Below are 24308 nucleotides of genomic sequence, written 5' to 3'. Positions count from 1 at the left end.
GGAAAACCTGTAGTCTGAGCTCAGCATCAATCTAAAGTAATTGGTTCAATAGGAGTCTACAGACTCACAAAATCGACAAAACGGTCGGTGCAGCAGATCCTGAACTCACCACCAGTGTACGGCTTCCAGTTGTAGTACTTCCCACGGAAAGGCATGCCGTCAAAATCGGCGCACTGCTTCTCCCGGAAATCACGAGCTCCTGCGGGACAGGCCTGCAGAAAAACAAAAAAAAACAGAACAGAGAAGCTGAGTTGTAGATGTTTAGAGGAACATATTAGAGTTTTAGCACAACATACACCAGACTGAACAGACTTTAAACAATGTCTGATCATTTAATTTACTCGTAAACAACATGAAGTAAGTGACCTAGAAAATGGAACAACCTACTTGGATATTAAGCATACAGGAGCTTTTTTGGTTCGATTGCAGGGTTTTCTGCATAAAAACGTGCTGTCCATTAAACTTAATACTCGTCCTACAAATGTTATGATGTCTGGAAACTCACAGCGGCATCACCATGCAGAAATCAACTACTAAATTTGTCAAAAAACGTCGGCAACATGAGCCTCAACGAACAGAATAAACATCCAAACCTCCACATTCAAACACGACCCCTCACGTCTGGAGGCTAGCATGTTGTTGCCATTTGACTTAAATGAGTTATCTTCTGAGACTATTTATTTACCTTCGCAGACAACGGCATTATTAACAGCTGGACAGAGTCTGTATTAAGATGTCACATTTTATTTTCAGGCACTAAAACAGACTCGTTTCGTGGAATTCCTGCCTGGGAGGAGTGTGTTTTGCATTTGGAGGGATTGCTCTTGCGTAGATTTATGGTGGATGATGAAGCATTTCTTTGGCTGGGTAATTAGAAACATAAACAGAAGACGTGGACAGCGCTGCGTGGTCCAGGCTGGTGCGGACTTGGCTCTGGCTCAGATTCTTGGATATTCTAATGTTGGATGGCACTCCAGTAAGAGGGGGTAAAAAAAAAGTGGAAAGAAAAAGGCTTTATTGGTGTGAAAAGGTCCTTAGAAACCCCCAAAACACTCTCCCCCGAGACAAATAAAAGCTCTCAGGTCAAAGCTGTATTTCAAATGCTGAAAGTGTTCCATGCTGGAGTGGGCCATAGGGAGTCCAGGAGTCCACTTTCATTACCAACTCCAGTGTTTTGCCAATATGGCAGCTTTAAACTTTCACATCAAACATGCAGATTGGGTCCAAAGAGACGGAATAATATCATTTATTATATGTGTTGGACTGAAAAAACAGGAAGATTTAGAGGCGGGAAGGAAAGACTTGTTTTTGTTTCTGACCAATCAAATAATCAATTTAGAATGTATGACAACACCAATGACAACAGAAGATTAATCTTACTGAGTCTGACGACACGAGCTTCTAAAAGTTTTAATAATTAAGATCTTAACATCTGTTGCATCATTCAAGATTGTCATGACACTTTAGATATTCATAGTCACCGGAGGATGAATGTTAATGAATTCCTCCTCCTCCTTCCATCCTCAAATGGTCAAACATTTTAGTTATCAGTTTACTAGTGATAAGAAGTCAGTCTTGACTAAAATATCCAAACAATTCCTGATTTTTTTGAACTGTTGTTTAAAGTTGACCAATCAAATAATAAATTTAAAATAGTTTAAACATGTTTGACAGCACCAGTGTCCTCCAGTTTTCTCAAGTAAAAGGGAACATGGCTATTTTGAAGCTATTCATGGTGCCCAGAGGATGAATCCTAACCATTTTGGTGACGCTTTGGATTTCTCATCTGATGTCACGAGCTTCTAAAAGTTTACATTTGTCCAAAGAAAGTTCTCGATGTCTATTGCACTGTGCATGATTTCTTACGGCACTTCAAACAGATACTGATGAACACCAGAGGATTGATTCTAATGAGCTCTGAGATATTTTTGAGTGAAGCGTCTCAGTAAAGGAAAGGATTGTCATGAAAATTGGTGCGTCCATTCTTTCCCTGATTAGGATGATATCTAACAAACTTTTAGATCCTTTAACTTCTTATACCTCTTATATGGTGCAATACTTTAGGTCATTAGCTCCATTTCTGCAAATTTTCCTAGAGTATATCTGTTTCTTTAAGTAAAGTTTGCATTTGTCCATAGAAAGTTCTTGACATCTGCTGCACCAAGCATGATTGTTATGGCACTTTGAACAGATATTCATGGTGCCCAGAGGATGAATCCCAATGATTATGGTGACCCGTTTAACTTCTCATCTGATGACTCGAGATTGTAAAAATTAGATTTTATCCACAGGAACATCTATTGCAGCACGAAGGATTGTCAGGACACTTTAAACAGATCCTCATGGTCACCAGAGGATTGATTCTAATGAACTCTGAGATATTTTTAAGTGAAGCGTCTCAATAAAGGGAAAGATTGTCATGAAAATTGGTGCGTCCATTCTTTCCCTGATTAGGATGATATCTAACAAACTTTTAGATCCTTTAACTTCTCATGTCTCTTATATGGTGCAATACTTTAGGTCATTAGCTCCATTTCTGCTAAAAAAATTCCTAAAGTAGAGTACATCTGCATGGAGGTAAGTATATAAACTGCTGGAATATCCCTTTAATCATCTTTAATTCAATCATTAGTGGAGGCAAAGCAGCTCTGGCATGCAGTCTGGTCTCTCACAGGACCAATACCAATGTAGTAGCAAGAAGGAAAGAAAGAAAAAGTAGAACCCCAGTTTATGCATGTGAGTATTTGTCATCATGCATATATCTGGTCCCATCAGTCTCTCCCTCTCACACACATTGCCTTGGATGAGGTGTGGTCGGCGTGATAAAACAGCGGTTAGGGTGGATGTTTGTTTTCCAACAAAAACACTCGGTCCTTGCTCTGAGCTGTTATTTTTAAGAGCTGCGGTTAAACATCCAGCGGGGCCCGAACTATTTCAATTTTCACCTAGCAGGGAAAAAAAAGAAAGGAGAAGAAGAAGAAGCAGGGCCACCTAGAAATAGTTGAACAGGAGATCTCTGCTCGTGGCCATGTTAAATATTTGTTTAAAGCTTTGCTCCAGAACCCTAAAAAAAGAAAAAGAAAAACGTCTGCGAAACGCTTTTTCAATGAAATACGCTCTGAAGCTGTCATCATCGTTTGACTGGAGCGAAGTGTCCCAAACAATATATGAACTGAAAAGTGACAAAGGAGCGAATAAACCCGAAGACACTGGGGGAATATTGAATTTTCGTCATCACCGTTCCAGGAAGGAAATATGTCGGCGAGGTTGACGTGCAGCCTGTAAAGATAACATGTTCTGCAGAGCGGACTTCTCTCTTTATACTTTCTCTAGATTTTGAGGCAGAGGAAAGTAGAAAACTCACATCGGTGTTACAGGATCTGTATCGTTTCCTCTCCCCGAGACAGTACTTGCCTCCTCCGGACGGCCTGAGAGACACAAGACAATTAAATGAGAATCAATGAGTCGTGAAATCACAATTAAAAACAAAGAAGCCATCATTCAGGATCTTTTAGGATATGGGAAGTGTTGGTGCCAGAACACAAAGTATGTTTTTGTGTGCAAGCGATTCATTCATGAAATCCAAGCTGCCTTCCCGGAGCTCTTTAGTGTGACATGACATTTAGATTTTTTTTTTTTCAAAAACCTCAGAAGGATTCTCCAACCGCACATCTAGTACTATCTATCTCCATAAGGGTTTGTTTTCCTTCTCTTATCATCTCTCTCCTTCTTGCACCCCCCCTCCTTCATCTTCCCCTCCACGACTATTTCCACTTCACTGCAAGAGAGAGACAGGCTCTGTAATGAATGTGTTGGAGGCTGGTCTGGCTCTAGTTTTTTTTTTTTTTTTTTTTGCCTCCCTCCTCCTTTGCACCGATGCCTGAGCAGCAGCAGCGGCAGCAGCGATCACCTTTCACAGGTGTTCCACATTATGCCTTCTTCTCTCCTTGCCTCCCCACCGTCTCTTTTTTCCCCCCCTTCCCTCTGGTTCACCCTTCCTCTCGTCTTCCCCGTGACGTGTTTGACGTAATACCTTCGCTTCCAAAACAGAGGAATGCTGCTGCGATGGAGGGGAGGATAAAGATCCCAGATGTCTGCCAGCCAGAAAGAGAAAGTCAGCCAGATGACGATGCTCTGGTCAGTGATTTGTCTGGTGAGGATGCATGGGGAGGGTGGGGGGTTGGTTTAACCTCCTGAGACCCGAGCATTTGTTTGGAATGCATCTCTTTAAGATAAGATTGAGATCTTTAGGTATTTGGGATTAGTGGCAGCTAAGAAGTATGAAAAATAAGCATCATGTTTTCACTGGAAGTAATACAGGGATTATTTCACCGTACATTACAAGTTAAGTCCCGATTGTGAACCAAAATATAATTATTATTATTTTAATGCAAAATCTTTGGTTGATTAGACATTTTTTTGTATATTTTTTTTAATTTCCCCTACAAATTTAGCTTAATATTGAATGCAAAATGGTTGTAATAATATTGAACTCGGCAGACGTCTGTTTTAATGCAACAGCATAATTGGAAACAATGAAATCCCAACGTCCTCAAACGTGTACTTGTGAATTTGTTCAATTTTCACATCATATCAAACTAGAAAAGTTAATAAGCGTAAAGCTGCCAGTACATGACAGACAAAAGTGTCCCATTATGAGGACCACGGCTCTAAACGAAGCAGGATAAGCTGCAACGAACCTAAAACGTAACGTCCCCATACGAGGACGCCGGGTCTCAGGAGGTTAAAACAAATCTCCGAGGAAGGAGCTCTGACAGCGGACCTCAAATTACGCCAAGACTTTCTACACAAAGGATGTGTTTTCTCAGCAGTTAATATGATAAATATTTGTCTTTGTGGTCATTTACAGCTTTAAATCTTAAAGAGGGTGATGTTTCAAAGTGTGTTTGTTTTGGCCGACGACACATGAACGAAACATCACAAAACTTTAAAACATTCTCTTTGAGCCTTAGGGTCAGTCTTCCATTATGGTGAAACTCTGCAGATAATAACTTATTCTATTGTATTTATTTTTTTCCCTTGCAAATGCATGAAAGACAAAAAAACAACAACAACGCATAGACAAACTAAAACTCTGAATTACGGGAGCTCACCAATGGTGTCTGGAAGACATCTCAAGGGTATAATTAAGTCAGTTTATTACCAACAAGTCCCTCCAAACAACTCTCTCTTCCTGGGTCTCCCCAGTCTTGCGTCGCCCCCCCATCCGTCATAATTACCATAATGGCAGCTCTTTTTTTTCCAGAAAGCGCAACTTTAACAGTAACATATCACCAGGCTTTAAAGGGTTAAGTTTGACCATAACCCACAATTAATTCAATTTTCTACTGGGAAACTTTATGACCTGACATTCATTCATGTGGATGATATTTAGACATGTAGCACCCACCTAGACCAGACCAGACACCCCCCACCCCATAGCAATGACACACCTTGATGGCAGCAGGGACTCAAAAAATGCTTTAGGAACTAAAAAGTGTTAAAAAATATATATATATGAAGAACATCACGAGGTGTTGACCAGGCCTCCATAGTCACCAGATCCCAAACTGTTTTGGAAAGCTGCACGATATTAGGAAGGTGGTCGTAATGTTATGCCTGATCGGTGTATATCCAGTAATTATGGGAGGAGCTTAAATAAATCATCACTTCCTGTTGTTATTAATGGTTAAATGCTTCATCACATCCTGCAGGAGTTAACCACGAAACAATAAAAAGTAATGAAATTAAAAGTTAATATTTCACAGGTAATTAAATTCAACACACATCCATATCACACACACACAGACACACACAGACACACACACCTGTAGGCAGGACCTGGTTGTGTGTGTTCAGCTTGCTGTGGCTTACTTTGCCTACTTACGCTGGGCTGTCACAGTGCCTCATGGAGGAGGAAACACCGCCCCCACAGGTCCTGCTGCACTCCCCCCACATCGACCACGGCCCCCAGCCCCCGTCCACGCTCTGAGGCCAGGTACCGAACGCCACGCACTCCCCCTGGTAGCACCACTGTCCGGGCAGAAGCAGAGAAAAGGAGGAGGAGGAGGAGGAGGAGGAGGAGGAGGAGACTCCAGTTAAAGAGACTCAGAATACTTAAGTGTCAGTTTTACAGTTTTCCAACCGTTTAGGAGCTCACATAAATCCACCAGCATGGGTAGAGAGTGAAATTCAGACTATACACAACCTGACTGATGAAGTTTTCCTACATTAACTCAACCCCCCAATTCTCCATCTTTAAAAACCGCGTATACACAAAAAGTAACTGGGAATTACACCATCGCTCATCCCCATGGTTTCTGCTCCTGCATCAGTTCCTGTAGCTGCTCCTCTTCAGCTGCTCTGTCCTGGTTTACCCATTTATCTGCACTGTGTTTTATCATTAAACGAACAGCTCGGCATTTTTTTTTTTTATTTCACTTTGTATATGTAAAGAGATAAATCTGGTCCATCCTCTGTCTTTGTGGCTGAGTAGTTGGGACGTCCACACTCTGATTGGGAGCACATTTCAACTTTAGATTTAGACTCTAAAAAAAATTAATAAATGAGAGTTTAGGTCCTTTGTTATATGAAAAAAATAAATCTTTAAGACAACTAATGGAGAAAATTATTTGATTCCTATAAAACCAGAAGATTTTGTAGATGAAGAAGACAATAAGTCCTGAAAAATACTTTAGTCTGGATCAAATAAAGTCAACTATACTATGGGTGTGAACCATCATCTGTGTATTTACTCTAAAATAATTTTTTTTTTTTTTTTACAAAAATGCTACACAAGTAAATTTATCTTTGGTTCTTTAAAAGATGTGGAAAAATAAAACAGGAAGTGAAGTAAAGGAGAAAAAAATCGTTATTTTATTCGTATTAAACCAGAAGTTTTTGCAGAACAAGAGGAAACTTGAAAAACTACACAGACACACGTTTTTCCTCAGTCTGGGTGAAATAAAGTCAACTACGTTATGAGTATCAACCACTGTCTTTTTTGCAAAAATAAGTAACATTAAAATATTTAGGGGGGGCTAACGATGCCAGTGTCTGTACTTATGGACCAAGTACAGTATAAATACCCTTTTTTTATGCATCCTGCAGAACCCAAACTTGTTATGTTTGCATATTAGGTTTTGTTAACTGGTCTCATCCTTTAAGGTTGGCTAGCTTGGGTTTAGCTTAGCCTAGTTTAGCGTAAATACGCAGGAACAGAAACAAACAGAAACAGACTTTTTTTTCATATTTTCCAAACTGCAGAACTCTTTCTTTCATTTGTGCATTCTCTTACACATTAAAAAAAAAATCCTCATTAAAAGAACCACGTCTGGTTTAGATTCTGCGGGTTTTTGCAGAGTGTTTCCGGGTCCAGGCTGCACCGTGAGCCGGTTTCAGAGGCAGGTGAGCGGAGCGCTAAACCCGGTGATAATCTGTTCATAGGTCCAGAGAGGAGAGGGGATCAGAGGCGGACCTTTGTCTCCCCAACTGTGTCAGTGGGTTAATAACCCGGAGAGACGGGGACAGTCAAGGTGAGGGCTACGTTGGGCCACTGTCCTCTTTCTCTGACTTACTCATTCACGTCCTGAGACGCTGCCTTAACGGGATTAGCAGAGGGACCGAGGTATATGTCTGAGGGTTCAATTTCAAAACTCCACCACCTCCACCTCTTTGATTAGATTAGATTCAACTTTATTGTCACTGCACATGTACAGGTACAGAGCAACGAAATGCAATTTAGCATCTAACCGGAAGTGCGATAAGTAGTAAGAGCATGTAGCATAAATAGTGTAGTAGTATGGCCCTTAATGCTAGTAGTATGCTAGTATGGCCCTTAATGCTAGTAGTACGCTAGTATGGCTCTTAATGCTAGTAGTACGCTAGTATGGCTCTTAATGCTAGTAGTACGCTAGTATGGCTCTTAATGCTAGTAGCACGCTAGTATGACTCTTTATGCTAGTAGTACGCTAGTATGGCTCTTTATGCTAGTAGCACGCTAGTATGGCTCTTAATGCTAGTAGTATGCTAGCATGGCCCTTAATGCTAGTAGTATGCTAGTATGGCTCTTAATGCTAGTAGTATGCTAGAATGGCTCTTAATGCTAGTAGTATGCTAGCATGGCTCTTTATGCTAGTAGCACGCTAGTATGGCTCTTAATGCTAGTAGTATGGCTCTTAATGCTAGTAGTATGGCTCTTAATGCTAGTAGTATGCTAGTATGACCCTTCCTCCTAGTTGTATGGCTCTTCCTGTTAGTACAGGGGTCGGCAACCCGTGGCTCTTTCTTCCCTCTGCTGCGGCTCTCTGTGGCGAGTGGTGCGGAGCAGGGACGCTGATCAAAGTCGTTCACTTTTTCACTAACTGCGCCGGCAACTATTCACTCGATAGTGGACGAGCGGGAGCTACGCAACAACTGAATGACATTGAATGCCACACTACACTCATGGGTGTGACGTCAACCAAATACACTGAACTCCCATAGTGCATTGCAGCACACATACTGCTGCTATCGAGTATTTAATTCAAATGTATTTTATTTTAGTTCGTTTTTTTTTTTTAAATATATATATAATTCTAAATTTGAATTTATGGTGATATTGTAACATTAAATAAAAATAAAATAAAATAAAATGTGTTTAATTTTTTAGTCGATCAAAATATACGTCACAACTGCCGATGTGCGACACCCGCCGGCAGGTGCAGCCCGCTATTTATTGAACTTTTCGACAGGAGGTAAGCCAACCATAGATAAATCCCTGTTATGTATGCATAAATAAAATTTTATTTTCTCTGTAGCAGTTCTTCCATTTCATAAATGCAACACATTATAGTTCTTTATAATGAGGGTTGAAGGTTGCCGACCCCTGTGCTAGTAGTATGCTAGTATGGCTCTTTATGCTAGTAGTATGGTAGTATGGTTCTTCCTGCAAGTGGTATGCTAGTATGGCTAATTATGCTAGCATGCTAGAATGGCTCTTCCTGCTGGTAGTATGCTAGTACAACTCTTCATGCTAGTAGTACGCTAGTATGGCTCTTCCTGCTGGTAGTATGGTAGTATGGCTCTTCATGCTAGTGGTATGCTAGTATGCTCTTCATGCTAGTGGTATGCTAGTATGGCTCTTTATGCTAGTGGTATGCTAGTATGCTCTTCATGCTAGTGGTGTGCTAGTAGTATCTCTTCATGCTAGTGGTATGCTAGTATCCTGCTCCTGCTGCAGGGGCCTCTCTCCATTACACGCTGGGTGAGAAATGGCTGACAGTCGTATTACTTTGAAGCCGTCCCGCCGCTGGATCTCCTAAAGCTGCTCAAAAAAAGCCGTTCCAAAGCCCCCGGGGCTCAACCTGGGGCCCCCTGTGTTGTCCAGGACCCTGTCCGTGGGCCCCGGTCCTCAAAGGCTCCACTGAGCTAATGGTAATCACGGGTGACAGCTCGTGACACTCTCCCATTCTTCCCTTTTAGACGTCGGACCATCCGGTGACAATGGCCGCCGTAATCCGTGTTAAAACTGTCTCCTCTAACCTGGCTGGCATCAACAGCGGACTGATGACCTAAGGCCTGGCCTGCTTATGCGTATGTGTGTGTGTTTTGTAGCGTTAGCGCACACTCGGGGAATCGTATCCCTTCCCACAGTGAAAAGTGCTGCACACATAGACGGGCTTTATAGCGCGTCGTGTCTCAGGAGTTGGTTCAGGAGTTTTATTTGAAAATATCCATCTCTGAATCCTCTCCCTGCAAGAGTTCTGCTGCAAGACTGACGTCAGTTTCCCGGAGACTAACCTCACTATGAGTCGGTTTTGTCTGGATGATGCAGAGAAGGAGAATGCGGGAAATGTTGCAGGGACAGTTTGGTATTCGAATGAAATCACCACAGCTAGGCCAAATAAATTACACTCATCAGGTCTAAAGCAAAGTAAATGAAAACAAGGCAGCTGCAGAACAGGAAGAAATCCTATGTCATGTTCTAGTTTTGCTCTGTGCACAAACCGTGTTTCCGTAAATAAGTGCAGAGTTTTGTGTATTAAAAGATTTAAATCTCAAGCATTTTTTGCATGCACTCCTCTCTAACTGCTCTGTCCTGGTTTACCCATTCATCTGCACTTTGTTCCATCATTAAAGGAACAGTTCTTTAAGTAAAGAGATAAATCTCGTGGCTGAGTGGTCGGGACGTCCCAGGCTCTGGTTGCCTTGGTAACGCTGTTTCCAAGTGAAACGAGTAAAAAAAAAATATCAACTACACAGAGAGTTTGTTTCTTAAAAGATTTTTTTGAATCCGAAGCACTTCTGCACGGAGAACACTACTCACCCCCTTCTCGATGCTGCCGGTCTGACACAGGGTCCCCTCGGCTGCAGGGATACTGTTGGTTACACAGCGGTTGCTTTTGCTAAGGCACCAGAGCTCTCTACACACTTCCTAGGAAAGAAGGCAAAGGCAAGTTGGTCAGAATAAATCAATCCGGTTATAAATTGTTAAATCTTGCTGTCTGGCAGCCGTGAAGACGACGACGACGACATAGAAGAAGAAGAAGAAGAAGAAGAAAACAGCACCAAAAATAAATCTATAAATCTCCACGATTCCAGATCAAATCAGAGGAGCTGACGGGACCACATCAAGGCCGCTGAGAGGCATCTTCAAGAGCCCCATATGCTTCGGATCAGCGTGCGTCTTGAGCAATAGGGTCAGCGGGGGCTCTTAATGTTCAATTATGAGAAATGAAGAGTCATCTGGATCAACACCATGACTAACGTTTGCTCACGTTCACCTCGGGACCACACGGGACCGTGACATCAGTTCAAGAAATCCTGTTTTGGCTTCTTGGGGGAAATCAAGAGTGAGCAATGCCCCCCCCCCCCCCCCCCCCCTCCCCACACCCCACCAAGTCTGAGATAAAGACGAACATCACCGCTCCTCTGTCTAGAGCATGAGGAGAATCCATTTAGATTACCAGGAGAGGAGGAAGACAGCACTAAGTTGCCCTCAGATAAATAACCGCGTAAAGAGAACATGTGTTACAAGGACTGAGCCGCACATTAGATTTCCCATTAAACCGAACCGGGTCGCGTCCCGTCTCCACTTCAAAGGCTTTTTTACAGGACAACTGTGTACGGGCAGAGGAGCAGGCCCATGAAAAAGAGTTACGATCCCACGCATAGATCCCGACCCCGGGGTCAGTAAATATGCCACGGCCCCGCGGCTCCCTGAGCCTGTCCAGATTAAATAAAGCAGCAAACTGCCACTCTCTCTGGCTGCTGGGGACTCCCCTTCGCCCAGCTGGTTTCAATAAACCGCCCTGCAGCTTCATTCGCTATCTCAGCCATGCTAAAAGGTCAGGGGGGCCGGGGCCTGAGCGGACGGGGGACGCGGACCTGATGGATTTACGTGAGCGGAGAACAAGCTAAAGAAAAAGTCGGGGGGCCTCGCTAATACGGCGATCAAAGGTTGATTGTGTTTCATACGTCTGGGGCCTGGAAACTGGTCGGAATAAGTAGCCGCAACTTCCTCGTCTGTATTGCTCTTCCCACCTCTGACACAATCATCTTTAAAAAAATCGTTTAAATTTAGCCGACCCCCCCTGAAGGCACCGCGGGCCACGGCCGGTGAAATATCGCCGTTGTGAGGCTCTGCGCTGGCAGCCGCTCCAAAAATCCCAAGTAATCACGACTCAGCCGAGGACAGATTTATTTTTCGCTTCTATTGTCTGAATTTATTAAATCCAGCGTCGCCAGATTTTCACTGACACCAAATAAGCCGTTCGAGGCCGCGTGGGTCCACGCGGGCGTCTCCAGAGCAGACGTGGAGGCCGTTTGATGTCGGGGTTGGACGGAGTAAAAGAAACACACCTGTCACTTTTAATGTGCAGCCACCGGAGTAACAATAAAGCTTTAAACAGAAACTAAACATCACACCTTTCACGAGCGGAGGATTTATCGCAGCATTAGCTTCAGTTCAGTGTCGCTAATAAACTCTGTGTTTATGTGAACGTGTAGGTGTTCACTTTAATCTGTTTAGATTTAAACAATCAGCGCGACGATAATAATAATAATAAAAAGACAGGCGTTAAAAGCTTTTGTCTTTTATCCTTCACAGCTCCACGTGTCCATTTACCTCATCCACCATTGTAGCTTTGCATGTTAGCATGCTAACGCTAATTTGGATTGAAAACAAACCGCAGGACGATGAGTTCTTGTTGCAACGTTGACGCATTTGCAGGATATGCAGATGTTAGCGTGTATCCTCTGGGGATCTGAGTTTTAGTGATTATTTGTTTAAAGTTAAAAACCTCGTAGTTGGATTTTAGGATTGAGTTGATGTTTCCACTGTGAGACGAGCTAGTATAAGATATTTCCTCTTGGCAACCCTAGAAACCTTTAAATATTGAACTTGTGAATACCACAGTTATTCATGTTTAAAATTTTACATCATTAAGGGCGTTCCCGCTTTGAGCTAACAGGTGTTAGCCTGAGCTAACAGGTAGAGGAGAGTTGGGTGGGCGGGTCTTAATGGCCAGGCTGCTTTAGCTCCGCCCCAACACGACCCCCATGTCCATATTTGGAGTGTCCGTGTGTGGGCGGAGTAAAGCTCATCAAACATGGCGATTTCAGGCTCCGCCCACTTTGGGCTTCATTTTTGAGGTTCAGAATCCAATGGGTGACGTTACGTCCACAGTATAAACAGTCAATGGCTTCAACACAATGTTGTTAGTGGGATCAGTTTGGGATGTAGTGAATTTGGAGGCCAGGTCAACACCTTGTGCTGTTTTTGTTTGAGTTTCTCTTTGTGTCTGTGTCATGGGTGCTGCCATCAAGGAGTGTCATAGCTATGAGGTGGGGGGGTGTCTGGTCTGGTCTAGGTGGGTGCTACGTAACACCCACATGAATGAATACCAGGTCTAAAAGTTTCCCAGCAGCAACACAGAATTGTCACAAGATGGTTTAAGATGATATTTGCTTCTCCTGTCGGTCAGTCGGTCATAATGTTGTGGCTGATCTGCGTATATGTCGACTTTAAAAGGTTTGACTGTGACTAAGAGAAGGAATTTATTATTATCTGACGCGTTGCCTGAAGCAGTTCTTGTTCTTTGGACATAAAAAAAAATAAATAAATAAAAGCCTGAATAATGAAGCTGTTCCAGTAATTGACCGTCTGGGGGTCCATTACTTCCCCGTTCACACAGTTTCTCTTCACACCGGGTCACGCGTGGTGCTAAATTTCCTCCGTCCTTCCCCCCCCGAAGATAAACGAACGTGATGCAGATTTGTGGTTTCACTGCAAATCATCTCGTTATCTTCCAGCCTTGTGTCCTAATGTTCCACCAGTGAAATATTACAACTACAGCGTGACATTATTTATAGATTTCTTAGAGATAAATTCTGATGCGGTTAAACTTCCTCTTCTTATCACTCATCTTCTAAATTCTTTTGCAATATGCTCCGAAAAAAAAAAAAAAAGTTCAGTAGGTCGTGGCTGAGCTTTAGACTCCACCAGAAACCATTTATTATTTCTGCTGCGGTCCGTCCCGTGCGTGGAGGGCATCTCTTTCCCAGGTGACCGTATGAAACAGATCTGATTGCCAGATGAAAAACGCTCCGAGTTTGAATCAGCTCATAAACTCGTAAACGTTCCGTCTTTCATTCTGATCTAAAACCACAATTATGAGCTCAGGAGCCAGAATAACAGGCCTCTTGATTTTTTTGGTGGCCTGTTATAATCTGCTTTTCAGAAATTCTCTTTCGCTGAAATGAAATAAGTCCATGATCTCAGCTAATCTCTCTCTATTACCGCTCATTAAATCCGCGAGGAATCTTTCAGCCGCTCGTTTTAAACCGGCTCTCGTCTTTCGCTGCCTGTGTCACCGGCTGTACCAAGGTTTTCTCATTAGTCGGGCAGACGGGTGAATCATTATCATTACAGACTTTAAAAAGAAAAAGAAAAAGAAAAGAGGAGGGAGTGTTGACTTCAGCCCTTCATCTCCGTGTCTGGGAAATGTAGAGATTAAAAAGAGGGATGAGGTAATGCGTGGAAAGACACCTCGGTCATTTATTAAACAATTCCTCTCATCATTAACCCTTTTTAATCTTTACTGGGAACTATTACAACATTAAAAGACGTGTAAAAAGCTTTTTTACATACTTTACTTTATCAAGTTGATGGGACAGTATCAGTGTAATGAATAAAAGTAGATATGATGTCACAAATGCTAACCATGTAGCGTCATAAACATGCATATGTGGGTGAACCTGGACAGTAAGAAGCTTAACTTTAAAAGTTGGGATGCACCAAACTGACACAAAGAAGTAAGAATTATAAAAGCTTATCTTTGAACTGGAAGTAGTTTTGGGGGAGAAATGACGTCCTCATGTGTGGACATGTTATAAAACTGTCCTCAATCGAGTTCTTGCTAATTAGGGTTATAGCTTATAGCTCGTTAGCAAGTTATAGCTCATTACTACGGATAGAACAAATTTCAAATGTAAAATCTGACTTTTGTTACGTGATCGGCTGCAGAATGAATCCGTTGTCATGTTTTAAAGTTTAAATGAAGCAGAATAAGCTGCTGCAAACCTGAAACTTCCAACGTCCCCGTATGAGGACACTGGGTTTAAAAAGTGTTAGTTCAAAGGATATAGAGCTACGGTTTATTCGTGATGATGTTCAGACGTTAACCGGTTCCCTGAGCAGATGATCTCGTTCAACATGCTGCAGTAACACAACACCAACACAAGAAGAGGAAGAAGAGGTCACCGTTAAGTAGCCGCCTCTGCAGATCTCCAATATGATCAATCAGGTTTTAATAAGTTGGAAAAGCTCTGCTTTATTTTATTCTTTAACACTTATTTGGCTCCTATAAGAGAAACAACGTTGTTTTCATTATCCATTAATCTGACAGCTATACTTCCTGTATTTACAGATAAAGGTCTCAGCCTTCTACCTTCTCTCCTCCTCTTTTCTTTTCTTCCTCCTTCCTTTCCATTTTTCATGACAGGAAGCCAAAAACTTCCTCGAGACGTCCGTCCGCTTCCCTCTCGTCTCGTCCACAGATAAAACTTCCTCGGGCCAGTGAAATGAGTTTTGTGGAGGTAAATCCACTATTCATATTCCAACGAGCCGTTGGAGGAACGTTGCAGATCGGAGATCCAGACTCTGCACCAGTGTGTGTGTGCATGATGTAAGAATATTTAAGGGGTTTGCTGCACGGATCCATCTCTATTACCGCGAAAATGATGTTTTCACATGTGTTTATGTCTCCGCTCTGCTTTTCGGAGGACGCAGTGAGATGTGTGCAATGAGTGTAAAAGCGTGAGGAGCTGGGAAAGATGCTGGTTTCTTACCCCGTACTTGCACTGGCGCGACGAGGCCCCGTACTGGAAGCGGCACTGCTCGTCTGCGTCGTACACCTGCCCCGGGGCCACTGTTGGGTACAGGAAGTCTCGTTTCAGAGGTTCATTGTCCAGACACGTCCCCCGACCTGAGCTGTCAAAAAGACAAACCTACAATGGGATTGTTTCTTACACCACAAGGAACCTTTCCACACGTGGCTAATGGCAGTAAGAGATGCCAACACCGGACAATTAAAGCCAGCCGCCCTCCTCCTCCTCCTCCTCCTCCTCCTCCTCCTGGACCTCGGCTGGTGTTTGACTCATTTAATTATTCCACCACCGCTGTAGGAAGCTTGTCAGAGTCCTCAAAACGACATGTGATTAACGCAGATATTACACATCAGCGCCTCCTCATCAAACAACAGCGCCGAGGCCCATTTCACCAGAGGCCTAAAGAGACCGGTCCTCTCTGATTATATGGCTCCGCCGTCCTCTATGTCACTGCTTTGGTCTGAGGAGCCAATAAAATGACAGCGCAGGGAGAGGAAGAGAAAAATCTGGAGTGAGCTATGGGTCATACGTCCAGGCCTAGGATTATGTTTAGTCTGTTTTGTCAGATAGAAATATGTGCACTCGCTGAAAACTCGAAGAAGAAGAAGAAGAAGGAGGAAAAAAAAATGCACAGATTACATTTCAGTATTCTGGTAGCTAAAACAACCGGGATACTGTTTGTTTTGGGTCGCGCGTTTTTCGGTTAAATTCGCGAAAGACAAACGCCATTAAACAAACACTGACGTATCTCATCCTGACGTCGAAACCTCGCGCTTCTCCCTGAGTCAGAGGATTCTCCGGAGGTAAAATATTACCCCGACTATTTACTATTACACTCTGTTCTTTCCAGCTGTGGCAGCTGCAACATGCAGTGGAATGCTTCCATCCCTCGAAAGGAAAAGTTGGGCCCGGTGACAACAATAACGCGGCGCTAGACTTTATGATTGAGCAGACGGCAACTTGGGCCCCGCAACACGAGAGAGAGGGAAGATTGAACACTGGAGCCGGGAGAAAATTATAAAAGGCTGCTTCGCCCCCAAATTACTAAATATATAAATATATATTTGCAATTTTGCATTTACGTGCCCAGGTTTGGTGGTTTGGAGATAAATATATATATATATATATACATATATTCCTGAAGGTTAACGCAGGTTAATGGATACCTTCAGGACTTGCTGCTTGTATCTGGATGCACTTGTTCACAAACTACACTGGAAATTAGTTTTTGCTCCCGTAGTTTTATTTAGGAATCCTGGATCAGTGTTTTACTTCAACCAACTCTGATCTTTTGTAGTTATTTATTGCCATAAACTAAAACCAGGTCCCTGTAGCTTCAGAATTTCTCCTTCTGTTTTAATGGCGCCCAGCTAGCATCAATGCTAAGCTAAGCATGACTAAGCGTGGTTTGGGTTTCTGGAGGAAGTGAGTTAGTAAAGATTTACATGTGGCTGCACTCAAACAACAAACACTGAACGCCCGCTTTAAAAAAGAAGAGACAAGTTTTCTGGAGATGGTGTCGGATGACGGGAACATTAACTCTGACTGAAACATTAATGGGACTGAATCCAGTCGACTCCAGGAGAAAACAAGGAAAGACTTCAGGAATCTGCAGGGGACCAAATTTAGGACGTTTAGGTCTGATTGGTCCACCAACCAGATGGCTCCTCCCCTTTGTCCTGACTTCCTGAGTTACTGTTGCTAGGTTAGACCAACAACAGCCTTGAGTCTAGAGCACAGGTCTTCAACAGGGGGTCCGCGACCCCTAGGGGGTTCGCAGAGGTACTGCAGGAGGTGTTGCAAAATTTTTGGTTGATTGGACATTTTTACATTATTTTTTCTTATACATACATACATTTTATTTACATATATTTTTTAATTTTCATAAACATGAAGGTTCGACCGAGAGCCTATTCAGTCCTCGGGTGAAATCCCAGATGCACGCTGCAATATTAGCAGAAGAGAAGCTAACAGTGAAGCTAGCTCCCGTCACCCAGCTACTGAGGCTAAATATTAGCTTGGTGATTCCCTGTCCCTACTACATTTAGCTACGTTTAAAGTTAAAAACTTGATTCACTCAATTATTGTCACAGCACTTGCACAACCACCCAACTGTTTTAAATAAAAAGATGAAAATTAGAACCGGTGTATTATTTGAATAGCTTAACATTGGATGCAAACGTTGGAGACCTCTGGTCTAGAGGTAACTGTGCTAACGTTAGCTAACATTAGTCAGAGTAGAAGAATCACTGCAGGTTATCAGCATATTTTAATTCTATGATACGTATCCTTTCGCTACGCTGTAGCATTTTTCACACCCGGTTAGCTGTTGGTCGCTAGCTTGACAAACTGTTAGCCTGAAAGATGCCAGTTTACAGATGTTCATCAGGCATTTCATATCAACAACTTTCCCTGTACGTGTCGTAGTAACCAGGGCAACCAGTTCCATTTGAATGTCACATCCACCCCTCGCTCCACCCCAGCACCTCCCACTGTCCATATATGGTCAATTACTGTCTGTATTCTTTAGAACATCTGCACTTGTTGCCAAAATTTAAAGTACAGTCCTAATCCCAGACAGTTTTACATCAGGAGGCAACATGTGGGGACTTAGATATCCCAGAATGCATTGCACAGACTTAATTATTCCGGAGCAAGAGGAGCAGGACATTCTCCCTTCACTCCCTCTTGTCTTTCTTCCTCTCTTGAACCCCCCCACCCCCCTTTTCTCAGTTCCTGGGTGGAATAATCCTATTTCCCGACTCTGGTTCCTCCCGAGTACCCTCTCACCAGCCGCTGAGGCCCCCAGACTCAGTATTTATTGGTTTGGAGAGAGACAAAATAGTCAAAGTTTAAACATAGGGGCTATTGTTTGACGTTGTCGCAAAGGCTTCCTGTCCGGCGGATTCAGCCAAATTCATTACACCGAGGGGAAATATCTTCTAATAAGCGGAAACGTCAGCGATCCCTGAACTCTGACACCGGGGCCCGTTCACATATACACGCATATATAGATATTAACCAGACAGCTAGCGTGATTAAATCAAGCTAACCCAACGATTATCATGAGGCACCCAGTCAAACAAAATCAGAATCAATAGAGTACGTGGCCTCTGAGGGTTTAATAAAGCCAAACTGCCTGCCTCTTAGCGTTTATAGCAAACTGGCACGCAGGCCCGGGAGGATAAACTATGACTGAACTGTGAGCGCATTCATAAACCGTTCCTAAAAATCCCCAAACAAAGCGCCCCGCATATTGCTCTGGCATAAAAAAAAAAAAAAAAAAAAAAATTAAAAAAAATTGGTGAATCTAGGCCAACACCGCAGCCAAAGTTGTTTACTTGGCAGGGAGAAGCGCGAGCAATATCCAAAACTCTGATTGAGGGGAGGATAATTGGAGTTTACAGACAGAACGCTTTTGTGAGAAACATAAAAGCCATAAAGGCAATAAAAGGCGAAAGCTCAAATAACCCAGACTGATGCAAAGAGGCGTTTGAGATGAGATATTCCAATTCTGCTCAGAGGTGAAGTAAAACAACTGTCTCGCTTTTATTTATATATATATATATATATATATTTTCTTTGTATACTTGAGCCAGAAATGGACAGGAACCCGACGGGGGGCAGCAGAGAAGTGGCTCTTTGTGGCCCCTCTCCTCCGCCTCGGAAGCTGGCATTTAATACCGTTCAGACAGTTTTCAGCCGGAAACATCATCTGACAACCGCGGCCGCTATTATCCTCTTCCTTGGAGGGCCTCGCCGGTTCTAAACGCGGACAACAAAAGACACAGACACGCCGCAGACTCGCAGCCAAACCTCCGCCACCACAACCATGTGATGTGGGAATTTCGGAAAGAAGCGTCCCGCGGCGTCTTGGTGATGTGACAAATGGAGGCATCCTGCTCCTTTTTTTATTTATTTAAATAAATGGACTCTATCGGAGAAATGTTTTTATTGTGCATAATCGTACACCAGGAGGCCTAATCTGCATAAAGACGTGTCCTCCTGAAAGACACCAAATTCCACTGAAACCTGCACGAAGCTGCAGCTACTTTACATGTTTCTCACAAAAATCCACAGATTGTTAAAGTTTAGAAGAATTTATTGGCTCCATCGCCTTTTATACATATTTATGCATGTGACCTTTCCCTTAATGCTTCATACATCTACTGCAGACACACCGACCAGCCACAACATTATGACCACTGACTGACAGGAGAAGTAAATATCATCTTAAACCATCTTGCGACAATTTAATGTTCTGCTGGGAAACTTTTGGACCTGGGGTTCATTCATATGGATGTTATTAGGACCTGTAGCCCCCACCTAGACCAGACCAGACACCCCCACCCCATAGCAGACTTACACACACACACAAAAACGCTAGGAACAACTAAAAAAAGACACGAAGAACAGCCTCTGGCCTGGACACACGATAATAGGAAGGTGGTCATAATGTTATGGCTTAAGAAATATGACCTGGTGATGTCTAATAGTAGTCTATGATTTTGATAATGAATAAAAGTGGGTAATAAATGTTTCTAAAAGACATTTATTGAATGTTTTCTTTTGATTTTCTGCTCTAAAAGATCCAGCATTTAAATATATTGTAAATTTAATCTAAAAAAAAAGCTGTAAAATATCACATATTGTCTCCATCTAATGTTTATTTGGTAAAAGAGTCAGATCTATTTTCATTTGATTCGTTTTTTTATATAACGGTCTGTTTTGCAGCAGCCTTCAGTTCAGTATCAGGATCTTAATTCTAATCTGTGCACCACCTCTGCAGAGTCAGCAAACAAGCGCCGTGACCTTTTTTCTTTCTCTTTTTTCTTTTTTTTTTTATTGGTGCTCTTTATTCTCAAACTTTAATAAGAAGATGACCTTTTCAGTCCCACAAATGCTACAAAGATAAGTGGGAGGGGGGTCCTTGACCTCACCCTGTGATCATTAAAAAGGCATTAGCTGCTCCGTGGGTTAGCGTTAGCCGCCACCAGGGGAAAACACAGCTGAAGTGTTGTTGCTGGAGCTGCACAGAGAAACATGGGTTTTGATGAAGAGTTGGTTTTGATGTTTTCTCGATTATATATTAGAGCCTGTGAGGAGCTCTTCAATCTGTCAACGAAGCAACATCTTTTCATTTAGACGCCTGCTCTAACTACATGTGTCTATATGTGATGGAGAGATTAAGGAGGGACCCCCTCCCTACTGTATGTAGCCTAGTGCTCTTTATAAATATACATCATTATTATCATTCTGCATAAAATATTAAGCTATTCAAATAATACACGGGCTCTTTACTAAAATATGTTGGATTCATGTTAATGTGCATTTAAAGAAATTTAAATTTGTGGAGGAAAATTTTTAAAAATATATATGAAAAATGTCTAATCAACCAAAGATTGTTGAAGACCTATGCACTAAACCATGGGTCTTCATGGGTCGCAAAATCTTTGGTTGATTAGACATTTTTTATACATTTTTTTTAAATTTTGCTCCACAAAAAATAAATTTCTTTAAATGCAAATGAACATGAATCCAACATATTTCGAGGCAGAAGACTTCGTTTCACATAGACGGCTACTCGGGCCGAGACCTGTCAATCTAAACCTGTACACGGTAGGCTCCGCCCCTATCGATCCTATTAAGCCAATCACGAGGCCGCATGTTACACACTGACTCTGTCGTTGGCCGAGAGCCTATTCAGGCTCCAGGTGAAATCCCAGACATTCGCTCCAAAATTAGCAGAAGAGAAGCTAACAGTGTAGCTAGCTAGCTAGCTAACTGAATGTTTGAACCTGTGTATTATTTAAAAAGCTTAATATTGAATGATAATAATGATGCATTTTTTATAAATATCACTAGTTTAATATAGAACACATATAGTAAGGTCCTGAAAAAAGATCCATGTGCTCAACAGCAGGGTGGTGGTTGGAGGCAGCACCACCACCACCGCCACCGCCGCCGCCGAGCTCTAACGCCAGGAGTGGAAAGCAGTTGGGTTATCACACACAGCCACAAGGAGGTCTGGCAGGAGCCTCGGTGATGAAATGGATGTGAATGAGCGGGGAAGGCCTTTAAATACGAGTCAGCCCAGCGGGTCACCGCAAGGACCAGCCGGCGGCGGCGGCGGCGGCAGGTTGCAAAGCCAGACATCTGCACGGAAACGTTCCGAACGCACTCATCCACTTACTCGAGGAAGCTGGTGATGTAGTCTTTGCTGCAGGCGGACCAGGAGAAGGGGTTGGTGTTGGCCGTGATGTGAGCCGCCATCAGCTTGGCCGTCTCGTGGCCTTTGGTGCCGCAGGAATTCCCGATGCCGTCGTGGTTCATCCCGAAACTGAAAAACACACACACACAAAAGACGTGAAAGCTGCAATTAATGCATGTGGAAGTGATGCTTCTGGAGCACGTGGCTCAGGTGGGGACGGCGGTGGACGGTCCAGGCTGGAGTCTAACCCCGGCAGGCTTTTAAAGACGGAGCTCCGCGGCTCTGAAACAGCTGTGCATGCGGAGGGGTCAGGGGTCAAACCCTGTCTGGAGGCTCGGCAGGAATGAAAAAAAGGTTCTAATCACCACTCTGATGCCTGCCTGTCAATCACCGCCTGCAGGTCTGAGCAGGCCGGGACGGAGAGAGCCACCGCCGACTCGCAGCCGGGGACGCAAGAATGTGGCCGACTCCGAATCCGCGCTGCGTATTAATCACTCAAACTATTCCTCTTCTTCTTTCTGTAGGTTTTTCGAGAGAAAAACCTGACGCTGCAGCAGGATGTCAAAGCTCACTTTTCCTTACGCGCACAAATCAGCTCTAATGTATATAACAAACCCGACCACATCGAGCAGTCCTCAACCTGTTTTTCTAAGGCCGGCGTTTATGACATTTTACTCTACTCTGGAAATAAATCAGGCCGCTCGAAACCTCGCTGCAGTGTGTGTGCGTGTGTGTGTGTTTTTTATACATCCTCTAGAAGCAGAGACTATTTTTACAACTGCCCCACAACAGAAGCAGACACGAGACATAATAAAGGAAATCGCCATCTTACTGAACTCCCTGGAGAGGGATACGTAGACCAATACATCATCATTATTTTGCTTTATATTCAGGAAGAAAGAGCCAGAGGTATGTGGACGCTGACATTTGCATGAGGAAATATGTCGAGATACGGTTCAGGACGTCTGCAGGCGGGGGCAGGCTAACATGTAAGACCGGAGAACCCGAGGAGTGTTTGTTTAAGAGCAATTTACAATCGTGGAAGAGATGAAAAAAATAAAATAAATAAAAAAAAAAGGTTTGATATGGATGATATGAAGTGAAGGTAAAAGAAAATTCAAAAAAATGCCTTGGTTTAAAATGTTAGCATGCTAATGTTTGCTAATTAGCGCTGTGCAGCAGAGGCGTTTAATGCAGGCGATTAATCAAAAGCCAAAGTACTGGGGGGAAAATTTTAAATTTACACCTGATGGTGGCGCTAGACAGAAAAAATGGGAGTTTCTGTGCAGACTGTCGTGAATCCTGGACCAATTTTTTTCATGGACTCTATGTAAAGATAGACAAATGCTCTATGATATGATATGATATGATATCATATGATATATATTTTATATATCTACTTTATGAAGATATATAATATATATGTTATATATCCTTCCTATGTACCAATATAAATATATATTTGCTACATAAATTATACTATTTCTCTACTATTTCTATTTAATTTAATTTAATTTTCTAAATTTCTTTATAAAATGATTTGTATTATTTTTATTCATTGATTGATTGATTATTATTTTATTATTTATTTATTATTTTTATTTGATTTCTTTATCTATTTTCCTCCAAGTTTTTGTGCAACTAAGCTAACATGACCAAGAAATGTCCCTTGTGGCTATATTTCACTTTTTTTTGGTAGTTTTGATATATCTGCTGGTTCATTGAGGCTAGAAATATATATATATTTTTTAAATGATGGTAAGTCACATTTTCCAGATCATTTTGCTTATTTTAAGTCCCATAGTCCTAATTTTAAAGTTTTGAGTTTTTACAGTGTAGGCGAATTTGAAAGCCACGATGACGACTTCTCTAACGTAGGAGAACCACCACATTTTTTAAAGTTTTTGATGAAGACAGATGAGTGCAACAGCTACTTTATCAAAACTGGGATTTAACTTAACTTATTTTAAAAAATAAATACGTTTTTACAGTATTTTATTAGTAGTTTTGAGATATCTGCTGGTTCTTTGACGTTAGATATGTTTCTGACGAGTCACATTTTCCTGAACATTTCGCTTATTTTAAGTCATATAATCCTCATTTTAACTTTACTTTTGTTTCTTGAGGTTTTACAGTGTAGGCAACAATGAAACAGCTACTTTCTCTTATTTAAATTAGGTTTTAATAGTGTTTTATTAGTAGTTTACTTGTTTTAAATCATCATCATCATCATTATGCTTATTTAAAGTCATATATTGCTCATTTTAAATCTTTTATCTTGTGAGTCTCTTAAACAACTCCTATGTGTCACGTTAAAGACTCTCTCTCAGTTATCTGCACCGGGGACCAATGCTTTTTATATATTTTCTTACATCAGGTTCCTTAAAACTCACTTGTGGCCGATCTCGTGCGCGATGGTGAAAGCGGAGCCGAGGCCGATGTCTTCGTTGATGCTGCAGCTTCTCTCCGGCTCGCACATTCCAGCGACTGAGGCCAGGCCTGGACGCAAACACACAAACACACAAGACGGACAAACACACAAACGCCGGGTCAGGTTGTGGCATTCTTCAGAGGCGCGCCCATAAAACCGAAAGATCCTTCACATGTGATGTCCCAGGTTAGCATCAAGGCCCAGATGCCTTTTCTCTTTTTATTTTCTTTATACACACATATATATATATATATATTTCAGTTGCTGGAAAATGTCTAGACACAAGTTAGATTTATA

General features: G+C 42.3%; 1 protein-coding gene across 1 annotated transcript in view; it reads right to left on the bottom strand.

The window, feature by feature from the left end:
• The window catches only part of adamts6 (ADAM metallopeptidase with thrombospondin type 1 motif, 6), a 67063-nt gene that overhangs the window by 26562 nt on the left and 16193 nt on the right, over nucleotides 1-24308 (bottom strand). Inside the window, exons 9-15 of the mRNA XM_047570681.1 lie at nucleotides 23974-24079; nucleotides 21563-21709; nucleotides 15331-15472; nucleotides 10307-10414; nucleotides 5888-6033; nucleotides 3365-3428; nucleotides 110-212 (exon numbers count right to left, since the gene is read on the bottom strand). Of these exons, the coding sequence (XP_047426637.1) occupies nucleotides 110-212; nucleotides 3365-3428; nucleotides 5888-6033; nucleotides 10307-10414; nucleotides 15331-15472; nucleotides 21563-21709; nucleotides 23974-24079 (816 nt within the window). The remainder of the gene's footprint in view (nucleotides 1-109; nucleotides 213-3364; nucleotides 3429-5887; nucleotides 6034-10306; nucleotides 10415-15330; nucleotides 15473-21562; nucleotides 21710-23973; nucleotides 24080-24308) is intronic.

The sequence above is a fragment of the Mugil cephalus genome, chromosome 19 (assembly GCF_022458985.1).
Source record: "Mugil cephalus isolate CIBA_MC_2020 chromosome 19, CIBA_Mcephalus_1.1, whole genome shotgun sequence".
NCBI lineage: Eukaryota > Metazoa > Chordata > Actinopteri > Mugiliformes > Mugilidae > Mugil > Mugil cephalus.
Note: the sequence above shows the minus strand (reverse complement) of the source record. Positions and strands in the feature narration are given on the sequence as shown.